Raw genomic sequence first — 12,537 nt, forward strand, 5'->3', positions numbered from 1 at the left:
CTTAAAGTTTCCGTACCATCCCTTTAATTTGAACCAAACTGTATCTTCAACCTAATTCCCTCTGGAAATGAGACCCAGGCGAGCCTGCTGCCTGTCTTGTTTCCACTTGTCCCTGCTTCCCACATCTTTTGAGCCTTTGAGCCAGTTTCAGTCCAACGAGGCAGAAGTTCTGAAGGTCTGAACGTTCCACAGATCTTGTGATAACTGGCAGCTGAGGGAAAGTAGTGAGGTCTGGCTCACCATTCCTGCCCATGGAAGGGTGATGGACGCGCTCCCGGGACAGTTCTGGGGCAGTTCTGCACCGTCTGTCAGAGGAGGTTCCCCGCTGGATCAGCCTGTGGATCAGGGCTCAGTGTGTGTGTGGCTGGGAGGCAGCGGCCGCTCCGCCTCCTCCTGCCCGCGGGGGTTGGTGTAGGCACAAAGGAGCTGGCAGAGCCGTCGGAAAGGTTTGGGAGATAAGGAGCTGTACACGTAGCAGGCAGCGAGGAGTATTGTAGCACACCTGTTCTGGGATACAGGACAGGAATCTGCTGTAAACAAGATTTTTTGGTCACCAGTGTTCATGGGAAAAAAGTGGATAATACTGCCCTGTGGTTGAAATCATAATGTGCCTAATTATGCTCCATCTCTTCACTTTTTATCCCATCTCCTCTGTTTTGCTTTTATACAAGCAAACGTCCCATACATCTCTAAAACAGAATTCTGAGTTCCTAAATTTAATAAGAGCTTGATACCATAATGATTTTGGTGGTGACCCTGTCGTTCAAAGTTACACGTGTAGGTGGATATTTTGTTCTGCGGTGGGTTTTTTGGGTTTTTTGTTTGTTTTTTCCCAAATTGTAATTGAATTACCCTACTGACAATAGGTGAGGGGCAAAGATAAAAGCTGGAGTATGGGAATTCTGACAGACTTTTCCAGCATTTCTTTAATCATATACAACCTTTTTCTCGAAATGTTTTTGTTTTAAACTTAGCTCCCAATTTAGTAGGTTTCAGAATCTAACGCTTTCTCTTTTTAAAATGAATGTGTTACTCTATTGGTTTTTTTTCATTTAATTGGAGAGTCTCATGCATTGTTCTGTCTCACCTACTAGCGAGATATTATGTTGATGTTTAAATGCTGAAAGCTTTCCTTGCAAACCCCTTTTGTTAAAAATGGTGGGAGGGATAATTTAGCTGTCTCAAAATGATGGAAATTCCAATGTGGATTCATAGTGAGAAAAAATTCAAATAGTTATTGTTGATTTTAAAACAGGATGTGTAGAAGATTTTCATCTCCCAGGTGGAGCTGTGAGGAACAGGTCCCACTTGACTGGCCTGCAGAAATAGAAAAATTAGTTCAGACTTTAATACGAAGAGGTTTAGGGGGCTGTTTAGTTGTTTGGGTTTTGTTGACCCCTTCTCTCTCAGGTTAAGTACTGATTTCACAGTAACACTGTTTTAAGATGATGTAGTTCAGTGTTTTTGAAATCCAAGTAGTTCTAAGATCTTGAGATGTGAAATCTTTTAGTTGTAGGACATGCATTAGGGAGCCAAATTTGCTAGTGCTCGTTTAAGCAATGCTGATTTGATTTCCATAAATCAGTGTCAGAGACATTTCTTCTTTGGTGCTGTTGCCAATTGCTGTCAAACAGTCCTGAATAGGTTCCCAGTTGGTAAGTTGTCACTGCCTATATCTGAATACACTGTGAACTTTAACATTTTTTTCTTTAGAAGACCTGGACAAGCACCTTAAATATTGTAACACAGAGCTCCATATGGGTGGGATAGTCAGTATGTCAATCTGTCATCTTATTGTTTGGGAGGTGGGGGAGGAAATGTGAAATACTTACTTAGAAACAGAGATTTTCTTTAGTGTGGTGTCTTACTTACAAATATATTTCACAGTAGTTAAAAATAATACTAGAAGCACCCTGCATTAGATTGGCATGCAAGTGTCTCATCATCCACTCTGAGTAGATGCAGGAAATCTGTGAATTTAGCACGTTTTCATCATCCAGTCAGAGTTAAATGTCAGAATGGCAAAAGTCGGGGTGTCAGCTGGGAATCAAACTGGTGATACTGATAAAAGCAGTGATGGTTCTTCAGAAGGGATCACATGCAGTGGTGTCCCATCAGTCCCACCCATATACGCATTTAACTTGAAGCATGTGAACATGTGAAAACTATTTTTTGTTTTAAGAGATCAACGTAGCATGAAGTAAATAAAGCTTAGGTGGTTCTAATTTTCTCTTGTGGTCCTGTTTGGCCCATCTGATCCTGCCATGAGTCAGCAGAATGCCCTTCATTAGGGACAGCTGCATCTGTAGTACCAGGAGTTACCCATCAGGGTGAAGAAGGTGAGTCTTCCCCCTCTATTTGGTACTTACAAAACCACATCTGGACATCACATCCAGGTCTGGATTCTCTGTTCCCAAGGAAGGCATTGACATACTGGAGTGCCACCAAGAACATCAGGAGGCTGGAGGACATGATAGGTTAAGAGAAACAGAGGGAACTCGAGGGTTTCTTAATCTGTGTGAATAAAAGGGGAAATCTTATTATTGTCTTAAAACAGTCTAACAGGAGAGGATAGAGAAGATGGAGCTGGCTTCTTCTCAAAGCTGCACCGGGATAGGATGAAAAGAGGCAGAATCAGGATAAGGCATAGCAAATTCCAGGGAGAGCTTTTTCAAAGTGTGGTTATTCAGGTGCTGACAGAGGGGCCCAGAAGAGGCCCTTGCATCTCTGTCAATGGAGATACTAAAACCTTAGGTAGCCAATTCCTTGATCTGATTGGACCTGCCTGGAGAAGAGGGATGAAGGCTGAACTAGGTGCCCTCCACAGTTTCCTTCTGATCAAAATTATTGTGGGATTTTTACCCTTTAGTGTTCAGTATATGTTACCTCTTGTATCCTCAGCCAAGTGAAACCAAAGCTTAGAGGGCTGGAAACCCCGAAGAGGCTAAAGCTCCTACAAAATGTTGGTTGAGTAGAAGGAGAGAGGAACTGTAGCCATCAATAACTTCTTGATAATTGCAGCCTTTCTGATATTATTTCCATTTGTTCTGCTGACAAGGAGGTTTGTGTGTCTAGCATAGTCAGCACAGCTCACTTTGCAGCTGATACTTGTGCAGCTTGAGTGTTGGAAAAGAGTCCTGGAGATGGCTGGGGAAATCTTGGGAAGAGTGAGGAAAGAAGGAAGCAAGTGGATGCCTTTCCAATGCCAGGCATTGGAGCAGGTTGGCCGGAGGGGTTGTGCAGTTTCCTTCCTTGGCAGTTTTCAAGGCTGGAGCTGGAGCAGTCCTGCCCGACCTCATTGCCGACCCTGCTTTGAGCAGGAGGTTCAACTACTTGAGGTCCCATCAAATCCATTATCCTAGGATCCTAAGCAGTGGAAGGGGGAGTATTCTTACGAGATGTGTAGAAGGGTCAGTGAGGTGCAGGTGCATGCTGATGAATCAAATACTTAATTATTTTTAAGTTGGGGATACTTTGCTTTCGTCAGTTGTGTTGTTTTGTAGGTTTTTTTCAGATGGGCTTCAGTATATATTCCTAGATCTTGTATTTCTTGGGTTGTAGAAACTTGAGATGCTTTTACTTTATGCTGAAGACAACTTTGCAGTACAACACTCTTACAAAATGGTTAGCTTTTACCTCTTAGGTGCATTCTGTAGTTCAGGAAAACTGAAACCTTTATTCTGATGAGTCAGGCATTTGTGAGTTAATTGAATATGGGTAGGCTGTGAAAAATGACTAAAATATCAACGGCAATTTAAAAGTACTTCTTTTCCTGTGATTCTGCAGGTTTGCCTGGGTAACACGATGCCAGCTGAGCGCAAAAAGCCACCAAATATGGAAGAAAAGGAATCTCAGCTAAATAATAAAGAATTTAGTGAAAGGAGACCAGTGAGCACCAGGGACAAGCCAAAAGAAGATGTCAAGGTTGGCATGAAGAGAGAGACTTTAAAGGTTCCTGAAGATAAAAAGAAGAAAATGGAAGAGGATAAAAGAAAGAAGGAAGACAAGGAACGGAAGAAAAAAGAAGAGGATAAAGTAAAGGCAGAAGAGGAACAAAAGAAGAAGGAGGAAGAAGAAAAAAAGAAACTTGAAGAAGAGGAGAAAAAGAAACAAGAGGAGGAAGAGAAGAAGAAACAAGAAGAAGCAGCTGCTCAACTAAAGTAAGTGGTCTTATAATGGTTTAATTGTGCCAAATGCTGTAGTTCTGCTACCAGGATTGTGGGCAGAGTTATAAAAAATGAACTGTTTGAGTTACTTTTAAGTTGCCTGTAGTGTTTTAAGTTTTATATGGCTGGCTGGATATGCTTTATGACTTCTACATCATTTTGAGTTTTCACTTGTAACCTCTGTTATTTTAGTCTCTAATATGGAGCTCTGTTAGTGTTCTGCATGTGATGACCATGTAACGCACAGTTATGCTTGAATAAATGTCTTGGTTTAACCCCAGTTGGCAACTCAGCCCCACACAGCCCCTCACTCCCCTCAACAGGATGGGGAAGGGAATCAGAAGAGTAAAAATAAGAAAACTTGTGGGCTGACATAAAGACAGTTCAATAGATAAAGGAAAAGCTGTGTGCTCAAGCAAAGCAAAACAGGGAGTTCACTCCCCACCTCCCCTGGGCAGGCAGGTGTTCAGCCTTCCCCAGGACAGCAGGGCTCCATCAAATGTCACAGTGACTTGGGAAGACAAGCTCCAGCACTCTGAACATCCCTCCCCTTCCTTCTTCCCCAGATTTATATGTGGAGTTGTATGGTCTGGGATGTATCCCTTGGGGCAGTTGGGCTCATCTGTCCCAGCTGGGTCCCCTCCCTACTCCTTGCACACCCCCAGCCTCCTCGCTGGTGGGGTGGGGTGAGGAAAAGGCCTTGACTGTGTGTAAGCCCTGCCCAGCAGTAATGAAAACATCCCTGTGTTATCCACACTGATTCCAGCACAAATCCAAACCAGCCCATCAGGCCACTAGGAAGAAAATTAATTCTGTCCCAGCCCAAACCAGCACAATACAGAAGCAGTTTCTTTTAAGATGGAGAGCTGCTAGCACCATAAATTTTGGAATACATACTATAACAGGTCTGCAGACCATAACAGGAGCAAATCTGCTCTGAGGAATGACTGTCATTTCTTTCAGTCAAACAGACAACTGATACCTGGATGGCAAACTCAGAATGTAACCTGGCAGTTTAATATGTGATATTACTAAGACAGTGTTTTTTAATATGTTATCCAAGGGTACTGCTGTGTTGAAATGGCATCATTAGACTAATAAAGCTCAGATTCTGGACATTCTTATGTGTGTTAAATGTCACTTTTAAGACTGAGGCAATGTGATAGCCAAATTCTAGCTGGGACACATATATTTCACCTATTTAAAATTTTCTGTGTAATTTCAGAAGTCTGGGAATAAAAGATTTCCCTTAACTGTGTAATACAGTGACATGTTGAAAGGCTGTTGTGTTCTTTTGTAAGAACTCCATCTCCAGTTGGAGTAAATGGAGTTCTATGTTTATATTTTTGAAGTCTGTTTGGATTAATATGTTCTGCCTAGAAGTATTTAAGAATTATTTTTTTTCAACAAGTAGTACTTGCCTTTTGCATTACAAAAATTAAACAGAATTTATGAAGCAGATGCTTCAGCTGTCTAGGATTAACTTGGTAAATATTTAAGAAGAGAGTATTAAAGGGAAATTTTTAGAATTGCTGAAAGGTTTCCAGCTATGACCTTTTTTCCTTTGAACTGATATCCTGCAAGCAACAAAATACTTTGCCCTGTAACAAAAATGACTAATTTTTATGTCTCTTAGGGAAAAAGAGGAAGCACATCAGCTCCATCAGGAGGCTTGGGAGCGCCACCAGGCAAGGAAAGAGCTCCGCAGCAAGAACCAGAACGCCCCGGACAACCGTCCCGAGGAAAACTTCTTCAGCAGGCTGGACTCCAGCCTGAAGAAGAACACAGCTTTTGTTAAGAAGCTAAAAACCATCACAGAACAACAACGGGACTCCTTGTCCCATGACTTTAATAGCCTGAATTTAAGCAAATACATTGCAGAAGCAGTAGCTTCTATTGTGGAGGCCAAGCTGAAAATCTCGGATGTGAACTGCGCCGTGCACTTGTGCTCCCTCTTCCACCAGCGATACGCTGATTTTGCTCCTTCCTTACTTCAGGCTTGGAAAAAACATTTTGAGGCGAGGAAAGAAGAGAAGACTCCCAACATCACCAAGTTAAGAACTGATCTGCGTTTCATTGCGGAATTGACAATAGTTGGGATTTTCACTGACAAGGAAGGTCTGTCTCTAATCTATGAGCAGCTTAAAAACATTATTAATGCCGACCGGGAATCCCACACCCACGTTTCTGTGGTTATCAGCTTCTGCCGGCACTGTGGAGATGACATTGCCGGTTTGGTACCCAGGAAAGTAAAAACTGTGGCAGAGAAGTTTAACTTGAGCTTTCCTCCTAGTGAGATAATTAGCCCAGAGAAACAACAGCCCTTCCAGAATTTGTTGAAGGAATACTTTACGTCTTTGACCAAACACCTGAAAAGGGACCACAGGGAGCTACAAAATATTGAAAGACAAAACAGGTGACACTTGAATGTTGTTTTTTATTTATGAATTAAGAAATAGTTTATTTATGAAATGCCTAGATTTGTTGCAGTATTTATAAACAAAGTGTGTTGTAGTCAGTGTGTAGAAGACAAGTGTGTTCTGCATTATATCTAAAAAACTAAATTTGATCTGAATACTTAAAAAGCAAAGACGAAACAGACTCTTCAAATATCTTTAAAGAAAAGGCAGGTTGACCTTTAGCTTTAATTCTCTTTATTTCCTTATCAGTGTGAGAGCAATGCTGCTTTCCCAGCTGGTACTGTCCTTTTCCAGTTGGCACAATCTGATTTTTCCCTTTCCACCCACATGTATCTAATGGAGCATATGCCACAATGGCTTGGCTTGTTTACTTTTTTGGTGTACCAGCATGGAGGACAAATTAGTTTACATTAACAAGGTATCCATTACACTTTAAGGTGGGCAAATTATATAGTATTATATTAAAATAGAGGGCATAGACAATTTGATTCAAATCTTCTTAGATATCTGTATATAATACTAATATTGCAGAGTATGATTATACACACCTTTGGGATCTGAATAATGTTTTTCTACAATGTTCACATTGTTTAATAATTATTTTCTTTAAGGCATCCTGAGTTCTCTCTATTGGAGCCAGCCTAAACTCAGCTGCTGGTCTTAAAACAGAGTCATTCTTAAATCCTTTTGGAAGCACAGAAATGAACATGTTACTGGGTCTAGACACAGGTTTCAGCTAAAAGGCTGGACATCAGTCCAGAGTTGTATGTGTGGCTGGAATACATTAAAATTTCATGTTCCCCAACCAAGGATCAATTGTGCCTGATGGATTTTGTGCTGCAGTCCTGTCTGGTCTCAGCCAAACAGGTGTTGTATTTCACAGGACTGTAAACTGACTTTTGAAGTACTGTTGTTTCTACAAGTACCTTATTAGTTTAAAGTGAGTTATCAACTTAGTTGTTGTTTTTTTTGAGGTAATGAACATGAACCTTTATCCTTTCAATTGTAATTGGTTCTGGGCACGTCGGTTCTGGGTGGCATTTCAATGAGTGGGGTTTGTACAGCCTGTATGATAGGAAATAAAGGGAAAAAAGTTTCCAAGAGGTATAAAGTATGTTAAGAAACCAAGAAGAAGAAAGACTGTGAGTGATCTGAGAGAGGGAAATATACTTTAATATTTACTTGTACAACTGGATAAAAGAGACTGGATAGAGCCCTGAGCAGCCTGGTCTGATCTCATCACTGAGCCTGCTTTGAGTAGATCAGACAAGGGACCTCTTTATGCTCCTCCTCATCTGAATTATCCCCGGGGACATGGGTGCAAAGCTTTGTTTTGGGGAAGGAATGTGAAGAACTATCATTTATCACTGGATAAGAGAACTCTATTATTTATCCCTCTGAACTTTAAGGTGTTTATTTTAACTTCTTAGTAAAATTGAGGAATACGTTCTGTTAAAGAAACAAGCCATGAAAAAATCCTCCTACCAAATTTTATTCACTTACAACATGTTAGTAAGAGAGATTCTTGGCTTTTGCACACTATGGAGATGCAAGTGAGGGCAGGACAGAAATTTGCCTAGTAGGAAGTCTGTGAACACTTCCTAAGCTGTGGATTTTGGGAGAGTGATTGTGCAGTTGGTTGGTTGCTTGCTTTTGTATTTTTTTCTGTGGATAGGTGTAGGTTTTTGGGATATTTTTGTTTGGTTGTTGGATTTATTTATTTATTTTTTTAACAACTAATAATCCTATTGGATAACACAGTTCTCCATGTAATAAAAATCTGGTCCGTTTTGCTGATAGCAGCAGTTTTTATTCATACTGTTGTTCCAGAATCAATGAAGTGAACAGGGAGTGAACTGTTCCCTCTTGTGCATCAACTGTGTCATATGTTTAGTTTATGCCATTTTGTCAGGTAAATAACTCATAATTTTTTCTGTGTCAGGAGATTGACTGTGAAATAACTCAAGCTGTGCAGATTGGTTAATTGACAATTAATATCCTAAATTAACAGTGCATTAGTCCTGTGTTATCTGCAAATCATTTAGGTAAAATTAAAGCATTATTATATACAGGGGTTTCTGGATAATTGGATGATTAGCAAAACTACCTTGTGTTATGCTCTGACAGTAGAACCTGGTGATCTTTTGGTTACACAGCTGAGAGCACAGCTAAACTTGTCAGGCTGTATCATTGGAAGGAAACAGCTTCATTTCCAAATTCTAGAGAGTTTTCAAAAATGAGTTAGATGTGGAAGAAACTTCTTTGGTCTAAATTAAGGATGTTTTTAAGCTGTGCTGAACTTGCCTTGTGGTGCTGTGAACAGACACGAAGTAAGACAAGTGCTGTGTGCTGTGCTTTTAATTGTATTCAGAACAGAACTGTGCTTTTTAAAGTTTGCTTCGTGTGCTAGAGCTTCCTTGAATTTGTTAACACTTGTCTTCTGGGAACTGAAAATGAGAACTGAAACTCTTGTACTGTTGTTACAGCACTTTGCTTTTTTGATTTTTTTAATAATAGCACAGAGCTTCAGTGCTCGTGTTTGTAAGGCTGCTGGTGTATTTTAAACTTAAAATATGTACATAATGGACAGCTGTCTCCATGGAAAAGCTGTGAGTTGGCACTTAACATGTTTCCCGAGTCCAAACTGAACTACTGCACTTTAGAAATTGTCAGTGGTTATTTAATTTGTTAATTTTTCTTGCTCTACTTTACAGGATCGGGTAATACATTTTTATATAGGTGTCAGAGGGACAAGAAATAGAACTTTAGCCAACATTGCTGCTTCTTGCCCTCTGGCCAGACACCTGTGTCCAGTTTTGGCTCTGAGCAGGTGTAAGGGATTTTGTTGCTCGCCCTGTGAATGTGTTGTGTACAGAGATGACTTTTTGTTGTACAATTCAGCTGCAACTAGAAAAAAACCAAGACTGATATCCCTCAACTTACGTTGCTTAAACTATTTTAGACTTTTTATGCCACAAAATATTTGTCTTTTGGCAGGACTGTGACTGTAATACCTATTGCTTGATGAGAGCCTAATGGTAATGGGATCATACAAAGGATAATGCCATGACACAACCTGCTTTAGGAATTGTGGCATTTGCACCTTTTTTCAGACTTCTGATGCTTTCATGTCAGGGCAGGGGGCCTTCTCAGTGGTTCCAGCTGGTTAGTCCAGTGTTGTTAACATTGTTCAAGCTACTGTAAAGCAAATTGGAATCAGCTTCCCTTTGGAAGTCCATGTTTGATCTGAGCCCATTTGGATCTTGGCTGTAGTTGGCCCCAAACAGCTCATTTGGCCCAAAGTGTTCCTTGCTGGTAGAGAACTGACTGTGCCTTGTCCTGGTAAGAACTGCTCCTGCAGAGGGGATGAATGGATCATGCCAGATGGGAAAAGGCACTTCTCAGGAGCCAGAGTTCTGGATAAACTAGAACAGTGCTTATGAGCAACCAGATTATTCTGAGTTAACCCAAAATCAAGGATGACAGGATCAGACTTCTGTGGCAAGCTTTGGACTAGCAGAGATTAGTATATTTGGTTGAATTACTGAATGTTCTTGGTGTTTTTGGTCAAAATATCAAGATGGTTTTAATTGTAGTTTGGTAAGAAAATAGAGTTGTACCGTTCTGCCTGTTCTCCTGAAACTGCTTTATGGTGCACTTGTCAGCAAGTGACTGTTCCTTCAAAAGCAAGCTGCTTTTGACAACAGATCTCAGTTTTCAAAATGAAAATTTAAAACACATATGAATAGTTTCATAAAAGAAAACAAAGAGCAACTGAAAAAACCAAATGTAACTGCTCTTGGTTTGGAGCAATAGTCTTGAAATAACTTGGTTTGTTGGAAACTCAGTGGGCTGCTTTTTAACATGCAATTTTTTTTTCGCCTGCTGGTGATAAAAGCCCATGTAATGATTTATAAAAGCCCATGTAATCATTTATAAAAGCCCATGTAATCATTTATAAAAACCCATGTAATCATTTAAGCAATGTGGAAATGGATTGTTGCAGGTGCAAAGCAGTTTTTATCCAACTTTGATTTAAGTTGAATGTTTTAATTTAATACACAAGTTTTTTCATAGTGCAGGACTGTCACAGCATAATCATGGCAAAAAGTAAGTTGGCCTTTCTGTTTGGCCCTTGCAGCTTCTGGGCTGTCCCATCCTCAGTGGGATTGAAGTTGGAAATTCGCCGTGGTTTGGAAAAATAACAGCATGGCTCAAATTTTTGCAATTGCAGCCTAAACTGGAATTGTCAGTTCCCTTGAACAGAGCAGGTTAACTTTGCTCAGAGCAATTCCCAGTGGTTCAAATACACTCTAAGGAAAAAGGTGGTCTTACTGTAACTTTTGATTTTTGTAGGCGCATCCTCCACTCCAAAGGGGAGCTGAGTGAGGACCGGCACAAGCAATATGAGGAATTTGCAATGTCGTATCAGAAGCTGTTGGCAAATTCTCAGTCTCTGGCTGATCTTCTGGATGAAAACATGCCTGACCTTCCCCAGGAGAAACCAACACCCGAGGGTAAGCCAGGTTCTAAAGAAGTAAACAGAAGCTGGGCTTGGCTTGGGTGTGGTGGGGAAACCAAGCAAACCTTCCCACTGATGGGTTGTTTCTGCTGGTTTTGTTTCATTTAGGCTTTCCTCATGAAGGATATCAGTGAATGAATAATACTTCTTTTTTTAATTAAAGTGATTAAGCCTAACACGAAACCATAACTATTATATATGCTGTGTGTAGTTATGGTAACTTAAGTAATATCTCAGGTAAAACAGTAATAAATGGACAATGAAAAATGTTTTTAACCTGATCCTTTCCATTTAATATCATACAGTTTTTAGTATTTAAAAACTGTTAGTGTTTTAAAAGCTGGTATTGTTCAAAAATAGGCCTGAAGTCTATTTTGGGCCATGATGTTATGAGCAGGAACATATTGTTAAGCCAGATAAGTGACTAGGTGTGGCTGTCTGACCTCCTGAACACCAGTGCAGCTTTTAGCTGACACTGCTGTTCAGTGCCTTTAAAATTTGAGATGTTGAAATCCTGAGCGTATCTTTTGCCTAAAGTGATCTTGAGCTTAAAAAAGCTGTGTTTCTTGAATGCCTTTAAATTTAAAATTATTCCTTTAAAACTTCATTCTTAAAATTCAGTGGGGTACAGTTCTTCATACTCAAAGTGATTACTTTTATTGCTAATGACATTAAGTCTGTTATAACTTTCCTTTCTAATACCACATAATGTGCTGCTTGATTTTACTTGATTTGACTTTCACTCTGATGCCATCTGCATTTTCAATCAAAATCCAATTTACTATTTTAAGGTAACGTCATGATATATCTGATATTAAGATGGAATTGTTAAAAACAGGTTAAAGTATACATTGCAATATTTAGGTGAAAACAGTGGTAGTAGTAAATAGATGAACATTTCTATGTGTATTTTTTTTATCTTCAAGGAACCTTCCTGTAGAAGATCATAAATTTGTGTAAATAATTTTCTAATGGTTTCACTGTTTTTGCAGAACATGGGCCTGGTATTGATATTTTCACACCAGGAAAGCCTGGAGAATATGACCTGGAGGGGGGTATCTGGGAAGATGAAGATGCCAGAAACTTCTATGAGAATCTCATTGACTTGAAGGCTTTTGTGCCAGCAATTTTGTTCAAAGATAATGAAAAATATTCCCAGAACAAGGATTCCAGCAAAGATGAATCAAGAGGTAGGATGCTTAGATGAGTATTAGGATGCTTAGATGAGTATTTATTTGAACATCTCTTGTCCAACAGCGGTACAAATTTGATGGAAGTAATGAGTCTCTAATGGAACAATCTGTGGTGATCAGGACAGTACACCAGTTTGGATCAATTTTAGGGAATAAACTTTGTGGAACGGGGATTGGATCTGGGTATGGCATTTAAGAAAAAAAGTAAATGCATTTTAATATGGATATAATTTTAA

The 12,537-nt window shown here is 39.8% G+C and overlaps 1 protein-coding gene across 3 annotated transcripts in view; it reads left to right on the plus strand.

The window, feature by feature from the left end:
• UPF2 (UPF2 regulator of nonsense mediated mRNA decay) overlaps nt 1-12,537 on the plus strand; it is a 55,904-nt gene that overhangs the window by 1,840 nt on the left and 41,527 nt on the right. For all 3 annotated transcript variants that reach the window (XM_027728253.2, XM_027728255.2, XM_039386209.1), the window contains 4 exons: nt 3,787-4,160; nt 5,803-6,582; nt 10,943-11,103; nt 12,101-12,298. In XM_027728253.2, the coding sequence (XP_027584054.1) occupies nt 3,805-4,160; nt 5,803-6,582; nt 10,943-11,103; nt 12,101-12,298 (1,495 nt within the window). In that variant the 5' untranslated portion in view covers nt 3,787-3,804. Of the gene's footprint in view, nt 1-3,786; nt 4,161-5,802; nt 6,583-10,942; nt 11,104-12,100; nt 12,299-12,537 lie in introns of those variants that run through there.

The sequence above is a fragment of the Pipra filicauda genome, unplaced genomic scaffold, assembly GCF_003945595.2.
Source record: "Pipra filicauda isolate LSUMZ 115617 unplaced genomic scaffold, ASM394559v2 scaffold119_size3216105_pilon, whole genome shotgun sequence".
NCBI lineage: Eukaryota > Metazoa > Chordata > Aves > Passeriformes > Pipridae > Pipra > Pipra filicauda.